The sequence below is a fragment of the Periophthalmus magnuspinnatus genome, chromosome 11, assembly GCF_009829125.3.
Source record: "Periophthalmus magnuspinnatus isolate fPerMag1 chromosome 11, fPerMag1.2.pri, whole genome shotgun sequence".
In the NCBI taxonomy this organism is placed as follows: Eukaryota; Metazoa; Chordata; class Actinopteri; order Gobiiformes; family Gobiidae; genus Periophthalmus; species Periophthalmus magnuspinnatus.
Window position 1 is genome coordinate 31,137,946 of NC_047136.2, and position 23,913 is coordinate 31,161,858.

Consider the following 23,913-nt stretch of genomic DNA (forward strand, 5'->3'; position numbering starts at 1 on the left):
AAGTCTTAAAACAGCAAAATAATACCTCTCTGGATTTCAAAGTTTAAAAAAAAAGCCAGAGAATTTGATTGTCACAGACAGTTTTATATGATTTTTGACCAAACTTTGGCAATAGATTTTAAAAACATATCAAAAACAATACACATTTGTAGCTTGTGATGTATGTGTCAAAAAGATTTACATATTTTATAAAAAACTAAAGTTCAATGAAACTATAAGATAATTGCTGACGTTAGTGCTTATTTTTGTCGACAAAGAACTGATTACAAAATATAAACCAAAAGAATAAATCTTTTCTTTTTTAAAAAATGTGAAATAAAAATTTGAATACCAATAGTGCGAGTACTTATTGAGGTAAAGCGTTTAATATAATAATATATAGGCTACAGCTATTCAAGGCTATAAGGCAATGCTGTAAATTTACATTCAAAGACACATGGGGGCACCACAGTCAACATATTGCAACTGAAATAGATGATCTCCACTGCTGTTTGATGCATCTGTTTAGAGTTTAAAAGTCATATAGAGGCGGAGAAGTGTGAACACAAATAGTTTTAACAAAAAATTGTAATTTTTTAGAAAACTTTTGCCCTTTTTCCACATAGACTATACTTTACATCTGCTAGGAAGTAAGTTACAAAGCTTTGACTAAAATGCATGAGGTAAACTGTCTCCATATGATATAAAGCTTATTCTGTGTACAGGGCCCCAGTCGTTTTAAAGACTATTTGAACAGCTGTACATTTTACAGTACAGTCTGATAAGGTAGCAAATATTCATATCCGCTGGTCTTAATATAAGATGTGCAAAGGTGAGATTTCATTACTTTACCTTCATCACATTTTTACATCACTACTTTATTTTAAAGTCGAGCTAGAAGTTCCCTCCTGAATCTCCCATAACTTGTATATTCACCACTGCAACCAGCTGACCTGACATTAAAGGGCCCATATCACGCTATTATCTGGTCTATGTTATAAAGCCATTTCCTCATCACAAACCTATCCAGAGTTGTTTTTTTTTTTAATTCACAGTTCTTCTCTCAAACAAAAAAACACTATTCCACCATGTGATGTCATTAAGTGGTAATATAGGAAGTGCTCCCCTGTATTTTTAAACTGCATACACTAACCCTAACCCTTAGAACCCATAGAATCATCTGGATGATTTCAATCCTGGAATTGCCAATTTTGACTGAACAAAAAGGTAAAAGAAGCTGTTAACACAAAAACTTCACACACAAAAGCTTCATGACATCACAAAGTGGAACAGAGCATTTTGAGTTTTGAGATGTAAACAGACGAATAATAAAGGATTACCCAAACTTGTACGAATGAAACAAAACACAACTCCAGGTCTGTTTTTTTTAGGAGGGAACAACATTCTAACCTAACTCAGCTCACAAGAGTCAATTTTGTGTAATATGTATAAAGTTATAAAGTTTCAGGCTCTTGGTCATTAGTTACTACACAGCTGATTAGCTATGATCTCACAAACATTTAATATATATTTCAAGTCTATGGGGAAAATGAAAGGAACATTTACTTCCTAAACAAGGGGATGAACCATGCACATTAGCTTATATAAGCTTATAATAAAATAAAAAAATACTTAAATACATGCATACATGCACACATATACACATGTTGAAGATATCAGCCATTCCCTGGGGGTGTGAAGCTAACTGAAGGCACTGAAGGCACTACTCTCTTAAAAGCTCTGTTGCTCAAAGATTTAACCTGAGCTTTATTTTAACACAATGTGACCAGACACCACTGGCTTGGTTGGAACTGGAATTGGTTGGTGAGCTGATTTGTGCTGTTAAACACGTCTCTCATAAATACAATTACAGTCACAATCTAGCTAGAATTAGCCAAGAGTTTTTCAGTTCTAAACAGGACCATCAACGCTCATGTTGATCACAGGCTCCTGAAAATGTGCCGTTTAAATCCATTTTGTGTTTTTTTTTTTTTTTTTTGTCTGTGTTTACTAATGTGTGCATTGTGTCACTATGGTAACCATAGCTGAACACTCCACCAATAGAGATACATGTAGAACACCCCCAGCGTGATCTCACTGTAAAGTATCAATTTCCCATCTCCTACTAAATGTGTGATTCCACTTTCATCTTGGTAGTGGCACTCTCCAGCTCTCTCCTCTCAGAGTAAAAATTTGTCGCTAGCACAGCCATGCGTTTATTGACCAGTGGCTGAGAGAGGCTGCCGTCCTGTGCAGACATGTCCCGAAATTTCACTTCCGAATCGGGTAAGTCGTCCGGGAGCACTGGATCTCTCTGCGGAGGCCTCCATAGCTTTGGATGAAAGCAGCAATAGTACAAAGTTTTAAGCAACAGCCCGGATATGTAAACAAGGGGGAGAGAGATTATTAAAGCCAGAGAATACGATTGGCTTTCGATCGGGTCTCTGTAAAGCCACCATGTCGTGAGAAGAATCGCACAGTCAACAGTGATAAACGAATGATAAATGATACTCCGGTCACGCGTTTGACCTTCTGCCACGTTAAACCAGCTGAAATACCAGATGAGCCCAACGGTCGCACGGTACAGCCACTCTCCTGCATGACTGTCCATAAAATCTGTCTTCTGTCTCCAAACCCATGCCACAAAAACAACCCACAGGAGAGTGAAATGGACAGCAATGTAAGAGGACAGGACGGAGGAGAAGAGAGCGAGGGATGCGACGCGTGGAGAGATGAGGAGGAGGTTCCACAGGAAGTAGACCAAAGAGGAAGACCAGGTTTGTTTGGCTTTGTCGGGGACGAAGGAGCGAAGGGAGCGGTGGTAATCTACGACCATCCACGCCATAGAAGTGGTGGAGGCAGCGATGCTCACAACTGGAATGAGAGAAGAGTGAGAGAAGGAGGGGGTGGAGGGAGAAAGAAAGAAAAGGGGAGGGAGAGAGCAAGAGGGAAGGGCCAGAGAGAAGAGCAAAGACAGAGGGAAAGAGAAAAGAGCAGAGAAAGAGGGAAAATGGGCAGATAGAGAGGGAGAGAGAGAGGGACAGAGAAAAAGAAGTGTAAGGAGAGAGAAAGAAATAGAGATGCGAGAGAAAGGGGTGGATGGAGGGAGGTAGAGAATGTAAAAGAGGGGGAAAGGAGAGTAGGAGAGAAAAGGAGAGAGAAAGAGGGAAGGGATAAGTAAAGATGGTGAGAGAAAAAGGGGAAGAGGAAAGAGAATGGGGGAGACAGGGAGAGTATGGTTTTGTTATGATTTAAGCTGCCTTTCACCAAAGACTTTGAACTATGACCCCAACATTAACATAATACAAATAGAAAACAATAGTTGAAACAGACATAAAGCAGTTTGCCTGTAGGTGGCAGTATATTTTCTGACAGACAAAAGTCTAAGATTTAGGAGTCATTGTGTTACAACAAACACTGGCATAAGTGAAATCTTTAAGTTACTGCTCTGTACTCACACTGCACAGTTCGTGCCTTGTTGGTCTGCAGCATGACATATATCATGAGAGTAAGCTGGGGGGCGCTCTCACAAAATGTCTCGATAAGTCGCAGCATGCTGAGGTCATGGGTCAAATACACCGCATACTCCGACCCCTCCTCCTTCCTCCACCAAACTCGAAAGCCCTGCCAGATCACCCAGAAGTGCCTGAAAACACCAGGTTTAGGTTAGGGTAAGCACAGTGGCACTAGCGCCTCATAGCAAGAGGGTCCCAGGTTTGATTTTTGATTTTTTGATTCCCGCAAGGGCCTTTTCTCTGTTTGTATGTTCTGTCTGTGTCTACAAAATTTTCCTTCAGGTAATTATATTCTGGTGTTACACTTAAAGTCACAGTATGTAACTTTAAACCAAAAAAATAGAGCAAAAAGTTTTTGGTTTTTTTTCATTTTGGTTGTGTTTATTGCACTGGAAAACTCATTAAAACATGCATCCTTAGTGTGAGCAGGCTTGCATTTCCACAAATCTCCCCCTCCTGCTTGTTTCCACGGAAATGTTCCATAGTATGGCTTACAACACATCTTTCTCTATGGAGAATGATTGGTTTCTCTTTCTTTCACTCTTGCTTTCCATTGAATTGTGTAAGTGACGTGCCACCTTTAGAAAAGCTACATACTGTAGCTTTAAGTCAGTCAACATTAAAACATGCAAATTCCACAAGGATTCCACTATATCCAGGAATGAAACCCAGGACTTTTTTGCTGTGAGAGAGGAACACCAACCTAGAGGCTGGCACTGAATGAAAATGCTAATAATACTGTAAACATTTTTACACTGTATTAAGACTTTTGAGATTCTGAGTAAAGTTTCTAATTCTTTATGCAAAACCTGAGTACCAGACCTTAATTACTTATCTGAACTATCAGCTGTCATTATTCACCCTCTGAGTTTCACTTTAAGAAACAGAAAAGTAGTGTTGTCATTTACTGGTTTGATTTGAATCTGAACTTGTGAAACTTTCTCAAGATTCAACAGTCGCTGCATCGATCCTGTTGAAAAATGTAATAGCGCAGAAAGTACAGATACTGCTTTCAAATGTTGTAAACGTAAAAAGTATCCATTTTAAATTTACTTAGATGTAGAAATAGGTAAGTATAGATACCTCAAATTTATACATAAGTGCAACACTTTTTTACGTTCCACCACTGAGTCTTGGTTTGTACTTCTGCATCCCGTTTTATTATCTATTGGTACAAGTTGGAAAACCAAATTTTAAAGAGACTGAGAATACTGAAAAAATTGGGGGGAAAAAACTGTATGGGGAAAAACAGTTAAAATTATTCACAAATAGTACCTTTTTATGCTTCCAAAATTAGGCATTATGTACATCAAAACTTGTCTCAACCAAAGCATCACTCTAGTCTTTACGTGTTATTAAATGAGGTAATACACTGCCTGGCCAAAAAAAAGTCGCCATCAAAAAAAAAGGTCACACACTCTAATATATGGTTGTTCCGCCTTTAGCTGTGATTACGGCAAGCTTTCGCTGTTTCATTGTTTCAATAAGCTTCTGCAATGTCACAAGATTTATTTCCATCCAGTGTTGCATAAATTTTTCACCAAGATGTTGCATTGATGATGGTAGAGTCTGACCGCTGCACAAAGCCTTCACCAACACATCCAAAAGATTATCAATGGGGTTAAGGTCTGGACTCTGTGGTGGCCAATCCATGTGTGAAAATGATGTCTCATGCTCCCTGAACCACTCTTTCACAATTTGAGCGCGATGAATCCTGGCATTGTCATCTTGGAATATGCCCGTGGCATCAGGGAAGAAAAAATCCACTGATGGAATAACCTGGTCATTCAGTATATTCGAGTTGTCAGCTGACCTCATTCTTTGAGCACATACTGTTGCTGAACCTAGATCTGACCAACTGGAGGAGGCTCGTACCTATTTGTTTAGTTAAAATCCAGGTGACGACTTTTTTGGCCAGGCAGCGTATGAGGTAATAAGAACCGCATTCAATAAATATACAAGCAAAAGTAAACAAATATTGAGCATACCAAAATGTTCCTATTGACAGTTATTACCTTAGAGAAAACATGTTGTAACTATTCTTGTCACACTTGTACCTGCAGAGGAATCCGAGCTGCAGCACATGGAGCAGGCAGGATAACTTAACTCTGTCCCCGAACATCACCGCACTCCCACCGGCCTGAGGGTCTCCCCCGGGCCCGCTGATCCCGCCGAACCCCGGCAGCTCCCGGTCGTACTGGAACCAGAACCAGCTGAACATTTGGACCACCACAGAGGACAGCGCCATGAGTCCCACCAGCACCCCGAACCACAGCACGTCTCCCCGGCAATAAAACTCCGTGGCCACCCAGATATCCGAACCCCAATCCACCAAAAAAGTACACACTCCGATCACAGAGAAAGCCAAGTCTACCCACGAGTATTTGGCGAAATTTGCACACTCCATGTTCGTTTATTCCCGTAATAAACGCGTTAGCCGCTAGAATCACAATCCCCAAACCTGTTGCTATTAGCCATGTTAGCAACTAGCAGCTAAGGACCGTTATTTCGCTTCTAATCTTAAATTTCTCTTTTTAACCCATTTGACATTTGTAAAACTCCCTCGAATATAAAGAAAAACGCCCAGCTTATGTTAAAATCAAAACATAATCGCTGTGGTAACTTTTAGTAGTGAAAAGTTGAGAAATAGTTCCTAAAAAGCGGGCTGAAGAGTAGTAAGCGCAGCGGTGGTGTGTATTTGTGATGTGACTCGAGGTGAGGCGGAGTTAACCCCGCCCCGCTGCTGTGATTGGGTGGAGTGACTGGACACTCGGCGGGGCGGACGGGTATGGCTTTTAAACGCTCACTATTCAGAAGCGCTCAGTTACTCCAAAGTGCTGGGTTTCATTCCATTCCATTATTATAGGTCTATATACATTTTTGTTGTTGTTATACTATGAGTTCTTCCGACTAGTCAATAATAGAAATTAACTGGTTCAACATGTGTGTATCTATTATATATATATATATATATATATATATATATATATATATATATATATATATATATATATATATATATATATATATATATATATATATATATATATATATATATATATATATATATATTATTTATTTATTTCTCCTCTTCTAGAATCTGCATGTCAAGCTTTTACAGGTCATTTGTAACTTCAGTTAATATAGTTATAACTGTTAGCATGCAAATAAATGTATTGATATTTTATCTGTGTGATGTTCAAGCAGAAGAATTTTAGGAGAGAACCTATTATTGATAGCCAAATAGACCAAATAGAACCATTTATTGAACCAATGTGTATTGCATCCATGGGTTTACTGCATTATTCTGACCTTGTTACAGTTGTAAATACCACCACCTGCTGTTTAAATAAAGACTACACAATAATATATAGCTTAAAAGTCAAACGTTAAACTCTCATAAATAATTAGACACAAGGTTGTTATTAATTAGGTACAAGCACAGCCATTTCTAATATTTATTTATCTTGATTTTTGAGTGCATATTTCTGTTCTCTTGCTCTCCTGTTCTTAAACTGTGTTGCAACACTGGAATTTCTTTTCTAATGTGACTCCCATCTACCTGTAGTTGTTTTTAACAAATTTATCACTGTTTTGTACTTACAGTAGATTCTCTAAAATCAAAAGTGTATTATAAATCGAATATTATAATAATTATTATTTCTAATCCAGGTTAGAGCTCATCTTTATAATATTATAGCCAAAGAAAAGGCCAAAAAAGGCAAGCCCAGTAAGCAGTAAGGATGCATGTTTTGTTGTTATTGTTATTTATTTATTTATTTATTTATTTATTTATTTACTTAATGTTTATGAGTGCAATAAAACATCCATTGTGAAAAAAACAAAACATGCTTTTATTTTAGTCTATTTAGTCTAAGTTACATATTATTGCTTTAAAGCGGACCCATACTTTCCCCTCACCATTTACGCACCCAAAGTTCGAGATGCCATTTTGCCCATCTACCCCTGTTTTCACTATCACTGGTACAGGGCCACCGCTCTGTCCTTTTTTTTTTGCTTTTCTCAATGACTGAAGCCCATTGGACTTAGTAGTGTTGCAGAGTAATTTTTGTACAAATGAACTAGTGTGTGATGTGCAGCTATCTATAGGAGGAGCCAACAGCTTCACAGCTAGAATTTAAAATGTGCAAATTGTAACATAATGATCCTTGGGTGTCATAGATTATAACTCTCAAGTCTTCCAGTGTATTACTTTGATTTTAGAAAAGCAACCATATTCTGAATACCACCAAATGAATGAAATGAATAATTGTACCGGAATACAGTTGTGTATTTTGAATACGTATTTTTGGTACGTAATTACTTCCCAGCACAGGATAACCTCTCTGCCACAGTAAGACAGGGAGGCACACTCCACTCAGACAGATATGGAGTCTAACCCACAACTGGGAGAGGGGCAAAGGATAACCGCCCTTCGAGACAACTGTTGTTGTGATTTTGGGCGTTACAAAAATAAATGAATTGAAATGAATTGAATAACCACTCTGCCACAGTAACATCATCATTTAGGCTGTACCTTGTACCAAATATTTCACTTTGAGGTCCATCTTCTCGCAGTAGGGGGCGCTGCTTGTTCTTGGCCAGTTCCTTCAGAATGCTGTGGTCATTTCTGAGGTTCGCTTGCAGGCCCACAGGCAAGAACGGAGTGTTGGGGCAATGGTTGGTGACCTCAAGCACCCATTGTAGAGGAAAGAAGGAAAGATGTTTGAATGTCCTCCGCAGAAACCTCCCCAGAGCTGTGTTTAAGATAATTCAGGTTCAAATATTAAATACAAAAAATACAAAGCCAGCTATTGTAATCAGCGTGAATCCCTCTAATGAAACTACTGCACACCACATCAGGTTTGTCAAGTTACTGTGTACAGTTTTGTATCATGTTTTTTGTATATTTAAGGGGAACTGTCATGTGGGAGCATGGGTGATGTAGGATTGTGGGCGGAGCATTGCACAGAATCTTAGAGCTAACTGTAAGACGGGTTCGATCAGGGCCCAGGAGAGATTGCTACATTACTCAAACATGCATAGATGACATATAAAATCAATTTTGCATAATACCCCATCTTTAAGGTTAATTCGGCAGCACTGTTATGCTGTTTTGGTACATTTTGTTTATGTGTTTGATATTGTCAGTCATGCCCCCGTGTTACGCTAATCACTCACTGTTGGTGGTATTGTCTGTAATCTGCAGCATTTTTGGGTAAATATTTAGATTTCTCAATTTATGATGTGCAACTGTGATTGAATTAAGAATGTTAATGTTGAAATGTTACCGGTAACTGAACTAAGATCCTGTTTTGACCTTGTTTTCAGGTCAGGTTTTTTTCATGGGATTGAACAGATTTCTCTAGTGATGGCTAGCTGGCATGACTGACCAGTTTTGTTTTGCTCTGCGGTCCGTGAATTATGGATTTGCATATTGAATCTGCGTTATGTGAACTGAACTGAACCCTAAAAAAGGAATGAACTGAACTCTCACATAAAGTCAAAATATTTGACAAGGAACTGCTTTTCTTTTTGTTGTTGTTGTTTTAAAAAGGCTTTTTTTAAATTTAATTAAATCGTATGTCACTTTATCCATTTTATACAAATACATTTTATTTTATTTCAATCCAGTCAGTGTTCTGTGTGTCATTCATGTGCAAGCTCCCTGAGCAGCCTGGTTCTTCTGTGTCCGTCTTAATGCATTAATTGCCCAACCAACCAACTAAAAATACTATAGTGGTTACAACTGGTTTAGTCTTAGTTTAATCCTGGTTTAGTTCTAGTGCAGTCCATGTTTACTCCTGATTTAGTCCTTGTTTGGACCTGGTTTAGTTCTGGTTTAATGCTAATTTGGTCCTGGTTTAGTCCTGAGAGAAAGAGATAAGTTTGATATTTTAGTCACAGAATAAATGATTGGATTCACAAGAGACTTCTTACTGCAGAGCCATCTGGGTTTCTTGAGGTGTAAGAGGTCAGTGCCTTAGTTTTCGCTGCATCTGTATCACCAACCAGCACACACTTCACTGTCTGAATCCGTGGGGACAAAATACTGCTGTTACAAATACTACTACTGTCACAGGATCACATGGCTCTCTTTGCAGTGATTTGCATGTTTGTTTTCATGCTGCATGTTTTCATTTTGAAATGTGTTTTTACTGTGTGCACTGTGTTTTACCTCTTGCTTTTAACCAATGAACTGAATGACTGGTGGCATGAGCCAATTATAAAGATAAACATTCAGCAAATTTTTGCCTGGGTAGGCTTGTCCGATTGGCTACAATCTCCTCTAGACTTCACCAGCTGCAGCTGTTGCCTCTGCTCCTCTCCTCTGTTTTGGATGTTATAGAGATGGGGAATGCAAGATGAGGAGAAACATGGTGGGATCGACAGTGGAAACACATGGTGAGCAGCAACGGACCGCAGCAGCGACTTCACCTGCAGCAACTGTCAAATCCAAGGTGTCTAGGTGAAGCCAGAGTATGATGCTGGCAGATGTTATCCGTACTCTACAATACAGAGCTCAAGTGGTGCCCACACATACAAAGGAAGAAGTGAAAAACACATGGAGAAAGCCCTCTCTGCTTGTGGACATCCAAAATGAGCCTTCAATAGATCTAAGAGAGTCAAAAACAGGACAGCATGCAATCTGAACCTAGAAGGAAAGGTGTAACTATTTCTTACACAGCAGGTGTGTAAGTTTGAGATTCTGGTCTATTTCAAACCTACAAACACTTTTTAAGACAGAAACTGATTCACCCAAAGGACAAAACCCCGAACCATAAACAAAGTAATGTGGTCTACTCTGGTCTATTCAGTGTAATGAAGAGTGAAGTGAGCGTTACACTGAAGAAACTAAACAGCAAACTCATAAGAGAATGTACCAACCCCATTACAAAAGCAGCTCAGGACCCTAGTCTGCCGTGCATCTCCATCTCAAAGACACTAACCATTACTTTGAAGATGGTGAGGTACAGATCTTAGCCAGAGAAAAGAAATGGTTTGAGATTTTTGTTAGGAAAGACAATCCTTCATTAAACAGGAATGGGGCCTGAGACATAATCTCTTAGCGATCTGCAAATATCCTCAGACCCAAAACAATAATAATAATGGCTTACACTTGTTATGCACTTTACTTGCTTGTCAGAGCTTCTCAAAGCGCTACACTATAGTCATTATTCATTCATTTCCTCACTTGGTGACAGTAAGCTATTATTGTAGCCACAGCTGCCCTGGGGCAGACTGACAGAAGCAAGGCTGCCAATCTGTGCTATCGGCCCCTCCGACCACCAATGTGGGTGAACCCCGAGCGGGACTCAATCCTCCGACCTTTGGGTTGGGGGACAAACACTATAACCACTGAGCCATTGTCGCCCCAAAACAAAGAGGAATAATGAGAGGTTGAATAGGGTAGTTTCAGCTGAAACTGGAGGCAATAACTGTTTACAGTTTCACTGTAGTCAGCCCCTCCCTTCAGATAGATACAAGGCAGTGTCCAGCAGTAATCTGACCAGAATTGAAGAAGCGGCAAAGCGAAACGTCTTCACTCCTACAATGATTTGTCCAGTTTTCGTCTTTTGCGATGGATCAGACCTGGACGACTGAGGGATTACACAGACATCCACATTTGGTAACACTACTACTACTCCTACTACTCCTTCTTCTACTACTACTACTACTACTACTACTACTACTACTACCATCCACAATTTGAGATTGTACAGTTCTTACCTTGTCTGGTGCAGCCTCTTAAACCATGCTGGCTTCTTCTGGTCCAGTGTTAGTGAAAGTTAATCATTTGTCTAGACAAAGGGTTAAAGTGAAACATGTTTTTATTGTTTTACAGCAAAACAAGGTTGAGCTAAAGGGGAGGTTGGTCGTTTAATTCTCTTTCTGTGATGTCCATGGGCAAAAAACTAAAACTTTGCCTGATGTTGCCTTTTGGCTGGTATTGGTTGGAGCAGTTATATACTGTAGGCATATATTGGCTTGTTTTGATTTGTTTTGATACAGACCAACCACACGTGTTCCTGATTCATTCAACTACCCAATCACACCAATCTCTCTCACCAGTGACCAGAGTCACATTTTTAAAATATTGGAGAATCTGGATTCTGGATTCCAGGCAAGTATTTTGAGTGATTCATGTATGTTTGAGGAATCAGAATCAGAATCAGAATCAGAAGACTTTTATTGCCATAGTCTGTGAACACAGTTCACAAACTAGGAACTTGATACGGTGAAAAAGTGCAACATAAACACACTGAATAAATACAAATACAAATACAAATAAGGGCATGCACAAAGTTAAAAAGATATGCTTAGAATCATGTATTGTTCTGAATTGGTGCTCAGAAAATCTGAGTTTTCACCTGCCCTTTATGCCCACCCACATCCTTGTCCTTTGTTGCAATGATTTGAAAAAAAAAGTTATACATGTAGGGTTCTAAATACAACTTTTTCTATTTGCATAAAAACACATGAATGAAAATCTACTGCTTGCTACGATGAAATGTCACTACGAAGACACAAAAGTCAATGGACCTGTAATTATTTTAGACCAATATCGTGAACAAAATGTAAAATGATGGTATGTTCCCTGGACAAAGCCTATGTCTTTTTTAATATAAACATTCACAACAGAAATCAATTGTTGAATGAAAAAATGTTACTGAAAACAAATATTAGGATTTTATTAAGCACGACTTCCACATGTGTAGAGTTACATTCATTGAGTAGGCCTATTGTTAAAAGTGCATATGATAGGATAGACTGCTCATTTCACTAAAATAGGGTTAACATCATTACATTTAAGATTAATTATTTTTAAGTTTTTTTTTCCTATTTTATTTGATCTTTTTTTCTAAAGTTTAGAATTTTACTTCCTGATTGTACATGGGGAGCAGAAAATGTAAAAGCAGAGCCATAAAATTAAGATTTTGATTATTTTTCCCAAATTATATAATTTGAAACTATTACAAACTCACCCACAACCCTGTTTTACTATAAAGTGGATAAGAGAGCGTGTAGTCATGTGTAGTCATATTTTGTGCAGTGGCCTTTTCAAATTAAAGTGTTCAAATAAAGCTTTATGTGGATTCTTTTGACCTCTGCTTGGCTCAAAAATATCAGCTTGGGCTGGAGATTTAAGGCCGGTAGCTGATATGCTAAAAAGTTCATATATTAGCCAGTCGATATCTCTAGGGGATGCAGTGCTCAAAACTGGGACTGTCCCGGGTCTGGTCACATTAATATTATATATTAATATTTCTGTCCCAGAACTCTATAATTTTATATATATGTATATAGTCTATGGTCAGGACATTTGTCTTATTGTCAGAGTACAGTAGGGGAGTACAGTACGGTACCTGCATTATTCTGTCTTGGTTGGTTTTCTTTGTAAATATGTGTGTGTGTGTGTGTGAGTGTAGGGGTGTGTGTGCGGAGATAAAGAAGTAATACTAATAATATTAATAATAAAAGTAAAGATAACGATAACAGGTTTTATTATTGCTGTCATACTCAGTGTTGGTCAATATTGCTCTATGTTAGTTTTGTGGTCCTAATGGTGGTATTGGTTATTTAGATTTAAATGTAAAATGTGTGTGCATGCGTGTCCTCTACAATGCATTAAAAGAGGCAAGGTTTTGGTGAGCCCGCACTCAAGGGGCAGTACCCCCTAGCAACGCGCCCATTCCTTGCTAACCCTAATCTTTTTATGTATTTGTTGTCAATTATTATTATTATTGATTAATAATTAATTTATTATGATTAATAATTGTTATTATTGTGTATTTTATATATATATATATATATATATATATATATATATATATATATATGTATATATATATATATATATATATATTATATGTATATATATATATATATATATATATATATATATATATATTATATGTGTGTATATTTAAATTATTATTTAATAATTCATGTTCTTTATTTTAATATTTAATATGTGTGTTTATATTCATCCATTTATTTATCTCCATCAGAACCACAAATTAATTCAATAAATAAATTAGTTAATGAATAAGGCAATAATAATGACAATAATAGTAGTGACAGCAACAATAGAAACGTGTACATACAATGAAAACAATAACACAATAATAATAGTGGTATACAGCAATAGTGGTGGTATGATTGCAATTATTGTAATAAAGTTTACATAATGTCGTGTGTGTGTGTCTTTGTAGGAATGGGGGTGTGTATAGGAGTGTGCGTGGCGTTCTCATAATTACTATGTTAATGGTGTTATAATAGTCTATTGGTGGAGTTTATGTTGTTGATATTGATGACTGATTGAAAACAATATTGAAGTGGTTTATGAATGGTGTCCAGGTTTCCATGAAAGACGGTATGTCATCCTCAAAGTATGCTGTCGTTTGAGAGGTTGAAATGTGATGGATGAGCAAGTTAGACCAGTGTTTGATGTTTATTGACTGTTTTGATTTCCAGTTTTGTAGAATTATTTTCTTGGCGATAGTTAGAGATGTCAACAAACTGTTTTTATATTTAGGTGGTATGGTGAAAGTTGTAATAATGCCAAGTAAACATAGGGATGGGGAGGGAGGAATTCTGCAGCTCAGGATGTCTGTGAGTTTGTGTGTAACTGTGTTCCAAAAACCCTGAACTGGTGAACATTCCCAGAGTGCATGTAAATAAGTGTCTGTGACTCCCATGGTGCATTGTGAACAGGTGTCTGTGTCTGTTAGTCCCATTTTGAATTTCTTGTATTGGGTGATGTGTGTCCTGTGGATAACTTTGTATTGGATAAGTTGTAGATTAGTGTTGGATGTCATTGAGAATGTATTTTTGCAAATTTCTGTCCAGAGTTCGTATGTAGGTGGTGTATCTATATCTGTGTTCCATTTGAGTTGTGGTGCATGTATTATATTGTCTGAATGGATAAGTTTGTATAGTTTGGAAATGAGTTTCTTTGGTTACTTGATATTCTTTATGTTTTCTAATAGTTGAGGGGGATCCAGGGTATTATTAGTTATATTAATCTTGCTTTGGATAATGGATTTGATTTGTAAGTATTGAAAGCGATTATTGTTGTTGATTTCGAACTGTTCCATAAATTGTCTAAATGTTATGAATTTATTGTTGTGGAATAAGTGGTGAAGGTGAGTGATGCCTTTTTGTTCCCATGTGCGATAGTGAAGTGGGGTATTATTCATGTGAAAGTCAGGGTTGTGACAGATGGGGGTGTATTTACAAGGTGCCGTGGAAGAATTGGTTAATTTTAAAGCTTTCCACCAGGCTGTCAGAGTTGTTGAAATGACTGTGTTCTTGAAGCAGTTATGTTTTTTGAGAGTAGTATTCATTGAGGGTATGTCTGCCAAAGAAAGATTTTTGAAGTATGACTGTTCCAAAGAAATCCATGTGTTATTATTGTATGTTTGTCCTGTCCACTTAACTAGATATTGTAGTTGATTTGCCAAGTGATAGTGGATGAAATTTGGTGCTTCGAGGCCGCCTTGTGCTTTGTTTTTTTGTAATGTTGAGAGTTTGATTTTTGCTTTTTCGTTCTTCCAATAAAAGTGTATCATTAATGAGTCTAGTGTCTGAAACCATTTGTCCGGAGGTGTAGCTGGGATGTTTGCAAATAGGTAATTCAATTTGGGGAGGATTTTCATTTTTACTGATGCTATTCGTCCTATTAGTGAAAGTGGTAAGTTTGTCCATCGTTCAAGGTCGTTTTCTATTGTTTTAAGCAGAGGGTTATGATTAAGTGAGAACAACTCTGACAGCCTGGGGGAAATGTTAATGCCTAAATACTTAATGTTACCTGTGTGCATACCAGGGAATGAATCCTGAGCTGCAGAACTTCCTCCTTCATCTGAGAGAGGGAGTATTGTTGATTTGTTCCAGTTGATAGTGTAGTCTGATATGGATGAGAATGTATTTATAATTTTGAAAGTTTCGTGTAATGATTGCTGTGGTTTTTGTAGGTACAGTAGAATATCATCTGCATATAGGCTGATTTTATGATGTGTGTCCGAGACGTATATTCCTTGTATGCTGTTATTTTGGCGTATTGCTACTGCAAGCGGTTCAATGAATAAGGCGAACAGCGAGGGAGAGAGCGGGCATCCTTGTCTAGTGCCCCTGTGCAGTGTGAACGAAGGTGAGGTGATACCATTAGTTGTGACTGTGGCTCTAGGTGAGGTATAGAGTGTCTTAATCCAGTGGATAAATGACTCCCCGAAGCCAAATTGATGGAGTGTGTGGAAAAGAAATGTCCAGTTTACCTTATCAAAAGATTTTTCTGCATCTAATGAGGTTATGATTGTCCTGATATTTGATTGTTGAGCGATATTGATGAGGTTGAATAATCTACGAAGGTTGTCTGAAGAGTTTCTATTTTTGATAAATCCTGTTTGGTCGGGGTGAATTAATAGTGGTGTAACTTTTTCTAGTCGGAGGGCAAGTGCTTTTGTAATGATTTTTAAATCTGTATTAAGTAATGAAAGAGGTCTATAGCTGGTGGGTTGGGTTGGGTCTTTGTCTGGTTTAAGTAATATTGTTATGGCTGCTGTATTCATTCTCTCTAGTTCCTTATTTATGTCTCATTGGGCAGCAGATGTGACATACAGAAGTAATCCCAGAACTACTACCTAGCAACCATAATGCAAACAATGGCCAAAACATGTCTAAATTACAGATTTTTTTATTTTTATTAAATAAATAGATATCAATGGCAATACCTTTATTTAGTTAAATGAAACTTGAAACTTGTCAGAAAAATGTCTTCCTTGTGCATAAATTGTCTGTATTTTGAATGGAGTTTTCCGTGTTGATGACAGAGGCAGAGGGATTCTGTTTTACAACTCAGCTACTTCCTGTATTTTTGTACTATGATAAATATTTAGCACAGGTACTAACCCACCAAACCAAGCCAGAATTAGAAAAACATGAAAACCTGTCATACACACTTTAAATGATTGCTATCAGGAGCATATCAGCTTCAAAGTCATTACACCCATAGCCCATTAGTTCATGAAAAAAAAAAAAATTGTGAAAGAACATTGGCTCTCAGATGTTATTGCACAGTAACAAAATGTATCAGGCCAGACACAAACACTACACACATGAACACCAGGCATTTCCAGAGACAGAAGGTAATAAAGTAATCATCCGAAACATTCTGGTAACCATAGGAACTTTTAAACTGCAATGTGGGTCTGCAAATTTAGTCCTGGTTTAGTTCTGATTTAGTCCTGGTTTAGTCATTGTCTGACTCTGGTTCAATCCTGGTTTAGACCTGGTTTAGACCTGGTTTAGACCTGGTTTTAGTCCTGGTTTAGACCTGGTTTAGACCTGGTTTAGTCCTGGTTTAGTTCTAGTTTAGTCTACAGTATCACACAGCGCTGTTTGGACCTTGTTTCTGGTGGTTCCAGAGCAGCGAGAATTGCTTCGTCGAACACGTTTTTCAGGCCTTTCTGTGAAGAGAACATCAGCTCATGAGTCACCACAAAAACTGTTCAGGTCAAGTACAGGTCAAGTAAAAGTATGAAGATTTGGCAAGATACATTTGTGTTTCTTGCAGCTCTTTCAGATATGATTTAATTTGTCAAATTTTTGTGTCTATTTGAAAATGCCAGATTTGGGGGGATTAATAATTACATTAACTTTAAATAATAAATGTTACGTCTCGACAAGTTACTCTTTAAGTTAAGAGTAATTTCTTGGACCACTACTTTGTACTTCTACTTGAGTAACATTATTTTGAAGTAACATTACTCTTACTTGAGTAAAATTTTTGGCTAATCTACCCACGTCTGCAAAGTGTGTGGTATTGTCCTGGGGTCTGGAGGATTAAAGGGGAGAGTGAGGGGGAGGAGAGGTGGGGTCTGGAGGACAAAAGGGGATGAGAGTGTCGGGGGAGGAGAGGTGGAGTCTGGAGGACTAAAGGGGAGGAGAGTGGGGGGGGGGGGGAGCGGCGGGGTCTGGAGGACTAAAGGGAAGAGTGAGGGAGGAGGAGGGGCGGGGTCTGGAGGACTAAAGGGAAGAGTGAGGGAGGAGGAGGGGCAGGGTCTGGAGGACTAAAGGGGATGAGAGTGAGGGGGGAGCAAGGGAGGGGTCTGGAGAAGTAAAGGGGAGAGTGAGGGGAGAAGAGGGACTGAAGGGGATGAGAGTGAGGGGGGAGCAGGGGAGGAGTTGGGATAAGTAAAGGGGAGAGTGAGGGGAGAAGGGGGTCTGGAGGTATCCACATTTTAAATTCCGTCCCTGTAGCCACAATAGAAAATTGTATTAAAACACTATATCCACTGTTTAGTAGTGAAAAAAGTTGATTTAGTGTTTAAAAAGAAAGATTCTATTCAGGGTTGCACATTGTAAACAACTCCAGAGGCATTCACATTTGAGAGAATACTGAAATCTTCTCTCAAAATCTCTCAAAATAATTCAAGAATCCCATGTATTTCAGAACATGTTTGTAGAGGTCTAAATTACAAGGTTAGCAGCTTTTACACCAAATACAACCCCATGGAGACACAGGGTGGGCATCTGACACACAGGGACATTTCAGAACATGTTTGTAGAGGGTAAAGAATTAACACTTTTGTTTTTGTATACACAAGATAATATTCACTTCATAATTGCTGTCTTTGCGCTTTGATGATAACACCTACATAAATTGTGATTTTCGTTCTGACTGTGATGTATTGTGTGGCCCTACAGCCGACCTGAGTAAGAGCAGAGCACTCTACGTATTTCACAGCCTTGAGATCTTGGGCCAGTCTCTCTCCATGTTCAGGCATTAGGGGGCGCTGTTTGTTCTTGGTCAGTTTCTCCAGAATGCTGTGGTCATCTCTGAGGTCTGTCTGTGTGCCCACGAGCAAGAACGTGGTGTGGGTGCAATGGTGGTTTATCTCGGGAACCCACTGAGCAAGAGAGAGGGAAAGAGTCAACCCAAATACATGGAGGAAGCAGAGGAGAGGGTCAGATGGAGCAAAGGATGCAGAGGAGAGGGTCAGATGGAGCAGAGTATGCAGAGGAGGGGGTCAGATAGAGCAGAGTATGCAGAGGAGAGGGTCAGATAGAGCAGAGCATGCACAGGAGAGGGTCAGATGGAGCAAAGGATGCAGAGGAGAGGGTCAGATGGAGCAGAGGAGGGGGTTAGATAGAGCAGAGTATGCAGAGGAGAGGGTCAGATAGAGCAGAGTATGCAGAGGAGAGGGTCAGATAGAGCAGAGCATGCACAGGAGAGGGTCAGATGGAGCAGAGGATGACCTTCTCTTTGACGTTCTCGTAGGAGGAAGGAGACACCACAGAGTAGCACACGAGGAACACATCAGTCTGAGGGTAACTGAGAGGACGCAGACGATCATAATCCTCTTGACCTGTACACACATTAAATCTCCTATGGTTTACAGTAGTGTTGTCACAATACACAAATGTCACACTCGATTTCGATACGAAGGAACAGACTTGATACTCACTACCGATTCGCATACCACAATGATAATTTAAAAAAAAACACTTTCTTTAGAAGCCCTTAGAACCCCTCCTCGAGGGGTTTGAGCACCCGAATGATCCTGGCAGCTATGCTGGGAGACGGGTCTGACTAAGTGCAGTTCAGAAGCCCAACATGAACAGGAAACTACAAAGAGGAAAGAGGAAACCAACAAGGCCAGTTACGTCGCCCGGACTGGCGTTACCGGGCCCCACCCTGGGCCCAGCCCGAAGGAACAACGTGGGGCCTTCCTCTCATGGACCCACCACCTGCAAGAGAAGCCATGAGGAGCGGAGACCTGGCAGGCCCAAGAGTATCCTGATTGTCTGCTGGGAACGTCTGGCGGAGCCCTCTGTAAGCAGGGTCTTCAACTCACACCTCCGGGAGAGCTTCTCCCTGATCCCGGGGGAGGCTGGGGATATGGACTCTGAGTGGGCCATGTTCTCCGCCTTTATTGTTGATGCGGCTGCTCGTAGCTGTGGTCGTAAGGTCTGCGGTGCTTGTCGCGGCAGCAATCCCCGAACCCGGTGGTGGACATCGGAAGTAAGGGATGCCGTCAGGCTGAAGAAGGAGTCCTATCGAGCTCTAGCTCTATAATGCGTAAGTCAGACCTGTTCCCGGTGCATGTTGGAATCCACCAGGGCTGCCCTTTGTCACCGGTTCTGTTCATTATATTTATGGACAGAATTTCTAGGCGCAGCCGGGGGGGGGGGGGGGGGGGGGGGACGGCTTCTTCGAGCCAGGACCTGCAGCAGGCACTGGGGCGGTTTGCAGCCGAGCGTGAAGCGGCTGGGATGAGAATCAGCTCCTCCAAATCCGAGGCCATTCTCGACCGAAAAAAGGTGGTTTGCCCTCACCAGGTGGATGGTGAGTCTCTGCCTCAAGTGGAGGAGGTCAAGTATCTCGGGGTCTTGTTCACGAGGGAAGGATGGAGCGTGAGATTGACAAGCAGATCGGTGCAGCGTCTACAGTGATGCAGTCGCTGTATCGGTCCGTTGTGGTAAAGAAGGAGCTCAGTCCAAAGGCAAAGCTCTCGATTTACCGGTCAATCTACGTTCCTACCCTCACCTATGGTCCTGAGTTCTGGGTAATGTCTCAAAGGACAAGGTCGCGGATACAAGAGGTTAAAATGGGTTTCCTCCACAGGGTGGCCGGGCGCACCCTTATGGATAGGGTGAGGAGCTCGGTCACACGGGGGGAGCTCGGAGTAGAGCCGCTGCACCTACACGTCGAGAGGAACCAGTTGAGGTGGCTCGGGCATCTGCTCAGGATGCCTCCTGGACGCCTCCCTAGGGAGGTGTTCTGGGCATGTCCCACCGGGAGGTGGCCCCGGGGAAGACCCAGGACACGCTGGAGGGACTATGTCTCTCAGCTGGCCTGTGAATGCCTGGGGCGCCCCAGGGCACTGTCCTCGCACCCTTTCTTTTCACCCTTTACACTGCAGACTTCAGACACAACAAGGACAGCTGCAGCTGCGTCCTGCAGCTGTCCTTATGACGTTCTCTTATGACTCTGCCATCATTGGCCCCATCAAGGATGATGACGATGTGGAGTACAGAGGACTAACGCAGGACTTTGTGGACTGGTGTCAACAGAACCACCTCATCATCAATGCAGAGAAGACCAAGGAGATGGTGGTGGACTTCCGCAGATGCTACTCTACTGCCCCCTCAGTGAACATCCAGGGAAGGGACATTGAGAGAGTGGACTCATACAAGTGCCTGGGTGTTCATCTGAACAACAAACAGGACTGGACTCACAATACAGATGCACTGTACAGGAAGGACCAGAGCAGGCTCTATCTCCTGAGGAGACTCAGGTCTTTTGGAGTGAGAGGGCCACTCCTGAAGACCTTCTATGACTCTGTGGTGGCATCAGCCATCCTGTACGGTATGGTCTGCTGGAACAGCAGCATCACAGAGAGGGAGCGGAAGAAGCTGGACAAGGTCATCAAGAAGTCCAGCTCTGTCCTGGGCTGTCCTTTGGACTGGTGCAGGAGGTGGGGGACAGGAGGGTCCTGGTAATTTCTATGCTGGGCCAAGAGTCTCACCCCCTGCAGGACACTCTGTCTGCCCTGGAGAGCAGCTTCAGTGACAGACTGATTCACCCTCGCTGTGTGAAGGAGAGGTTTCGCAGGTCTTTCCTTCCTGCTGCTGTCAGACTGTACAATGAACACTGTTAACACTGAACATGTGTCATTCAACCACACCTATGTGCAATACTCAAATCACTTTACGAAGATGTTATATTACAGTTTATTTTAGTTTATTTTTAAGTCTATTTTTAAAATTATTTTAAGCTATTTATCTATTATCTTGTTTTATTGCATGTACCATTTTCCTTCTGTTCTTTAACTGTGCGGTGCAATACTGGAATTCCCCCACTGTGGGACTAATAAAGGCATATCTTATCTTATCTTTATATTTCATGTAGCTTAAAGATTTGTTATTATCATTCAGTTATCAAAATTGGTATCAAACATTAAAGTAACACCATGTTACCTTCGGGAGGTTGCACGTCCCCTACATGATTCCATGGCAATAGAAAGTTAAAACCAATGATAAGGCCTTGATTAAACTAGGTTTCTGTTGATGTAGCACATTTGGTGGCCATCTCGTTAATGCAACAAGAGCTAAATTTTGATTGGAAACAATGTAAAAACAGGGCCAGAAAATTCACTGATTAAAGTGTTTAAAGGTCCTCAATTATGCAAAATAGACCACTGGAGTTGTGTTCACATGTTTGAGTAACTCTTTAATATTAGTCTGTCAGAGATAGATATGGTTTAATGCCATACTGTGGAAGATTCTAGCCAAAGGAAGAACATTCAGTTGGGAGTCACGATTTTTGGAGAGACAAGCTTGTTCATAGTAAAGACCTATGTTTTACTTTGTTTTTACCTGCAGTGTCGAAGAGTCCCAGAGTGTAGGGCTCTCCTCCGATCATCACTGTCACAGCGTAGTTATCAAACACCTGAAAATACATCACATGTTTTTAAAAAGGGCTTAGTGCTCCATGTTAATCACAGCTATAACTGCTGCGTACTGTATTTTCTATGGATGCACCAGTCCAGCGTTTTCAGTGCCGATACCAATTTTGATATTTGTCATGATCTTGGTCTGTCATGCCTTGTTTTGTTGTCCTATCACATGTCTAAGTCTAGAGCTGGGGCGGAGAGCTGGGCTCCTCCCGTGCACACCTGAGTCTAATCGTCAATCAGCTGCACCTGGGGAGAATAAGAGGATCCAGGACCTGACAATCGGTGCCAGATCGTCCGCATACCTCCGTAATCCTGCTCCCTGGACCCGCTCAGCTCTCTCACCTCCGACCCAGCTCTTCGCTACCGGTACAGTCCGTCCCGCCTCAGACTCTGCTCCTCACCCTCTGCCCCTGGACCATGACCCGTTAGTTTCATAATAAGCTGACGTAACTACAGCAAATATTAAGGTTCAGCAATACTGACAGTATTTCTGTGATCGTTAAAGGATTGCCCCAAACTAGACCAGGACTACACCAGGACCAAACTGGGACTAAACCAGGACCAAACTGGGACTAAACCAGGACCAAACTGGGACTAAACCAGGACTAAACCAGGACTAAACCAGGACTAAACCAGGACCAAACTGGGACTAAACCAGGGCTAAACCAGGACTAAATCAAGACTAAACTAAAACTAGACCAGGACTAAACCAGGACCAAACTGGGACTAAACCAGGGCTAAACTAGGGCTAAACCAGGACCAAACTGAGACTAAACCAGGACCAAGCAAGTACTAAATTAGGACTAAAGCAGGGCTAAACTAAAACTAGACCAGAACTAAACCAGAACCAAACTCAGACTAAACTAGGGCTAAACCAGGACTAGACCAAGAGTAGACCAGGACTAAACCAGGATCAACCAGAACTAGAAGAAAAACTGGGACTAAACTAGGCCTAAAGCATGATTAAACCAAGGACCAACAAGGACTAAACATGTACTAAACTAAGACTGAGCTAGGATTAAACAAGAATCACACTACAATGTAAACACAGAAGTACAGTATTATATTTCTCAGCTTTGTAAAGTATTTCTATGTATGTAAGTATATTTAGTGTAGTACTCACTGTGGGGACGTACTCAGAGGGAAACTTATTGGTCGTGTATGAAATCAACAAACAGGTTTTTCCCACGGCTCCATCTCCAACCACTACACACTTTATGGTCTGCATCTGTGAATACAAACAAGAAGTACTAATGCTATTACTACTGCTACTACTACTACTACTAATAATAATACTAATATTTCTACTACAGCTGCACTGTTTCCCACTACCACACAATATATGGTCAGCATCTGTAAAAACAATACAAGTACTATTTGCAGTAGCGCTACTATCACTAGTAGTGGTAGGTTGGTTTCTTTTGGGTACTCCTTTACTGCAGTAACTCACTGCTCCTGAGAGGTTTAACCCAGAGACACTGAAGGGTCAAATGCAGGTTTAACCCAGACACTGAAGGGTCAAATGCAGGTTTAACCCAGAGACACTGAAGGGTCAAATGCAGGACATTTTTCCCCGCAGGGACAATACAGTGTACCTGACCTCAATAAAGTATAGTAATAGTAACTACTACTTCTACAACTGTGTCATCTGAAAAATATCAACAAAAATAAATATCACTTTTGACTCTATTCAGTCACTCCCAAATATGATACTCTCTTTAAAACAGTGAAACAAGATAAGATTTTAAAAAAAAAGGTCTTTGCAGTTTGACATGCAGTGAAAGCCAAGTTTTTCTCAGATTTTCAGCTTCATCCAGGTAGGCTTGTCACAATAACACATTTTCAAGTACAATATATCGGTGAAGAAAATATTTGTATTAAACATTTTAGGCGTCTGTACTTTATTTAAGTAGATTTCAAAGTGGATACTTTTTACTTTACTTCAATACATTTGA

General features: G+C 40.4%; 2 protein-coding genes across 2 annotated transcripts in view; both read right to left on the reverse strand.

Moving 5' to 3' along the window:
- The window catches only part of LOC117393383 (cell division control protein 42 homolog), a 274,271-nt gene extending 251,085 nt beyond the window's left edge, over positions 1 to 23,186 (reverse strand). Inside the window, exons 1-5 of the mRNA XM_033991502.2 lie at positions 23,082 to 23,186; positions 21,879 to 21,951; positions 18,756 to 18,865; positions 18,209 to 18,406; positions 16,797 to 16,963 (exon numbers count right to left, since the gene is read on the reverse strand). Coding sequence (XP_033847393.1) covers positions 16,874 to 16,963; positions 18,209 to 18,406; positions 18,756 to 18,865; positions 21,879 to 21,951; positions 23,082 to 23,186 — 576 coding nt within the window. The 3' untranslated portion in view covers positions 16,797 to 16,873. The remainder of the gene's footprint in view (positions 1 to 16,796; positions 16,964 to 18,208; positions 18,407 to 18,755; positions 18,866 to 21,878; positions 21,952 to 23,081) is intronic.
- On the reverse strand, positions 1,761 to 6,285 carry LOC117393381 (XK-related protein 8-like). The gene is made up of 3 exons (XM_033991499.2): positions 5,552 to 6,285; positions 3,438 to 3,625; positions 1,761 to 2,853 (listed from the first exon to the last, which is right to left on the reverse strand). The coding sequence occupies exons 1-3, from the start codon at positions 5,899 to 5,901 to the stop codon at positions 2,105 to 2,107; spliced, it is 1,287 nt and encodes a 428-aa protein (XP_033847390.1). The 5' UTR covers positions 5,902 to 6,285; the 3' UTR covers positions 1,761 to 2,104.
- Positions 23,187 to 23,913: the final 727 nt, after the last annotated feature.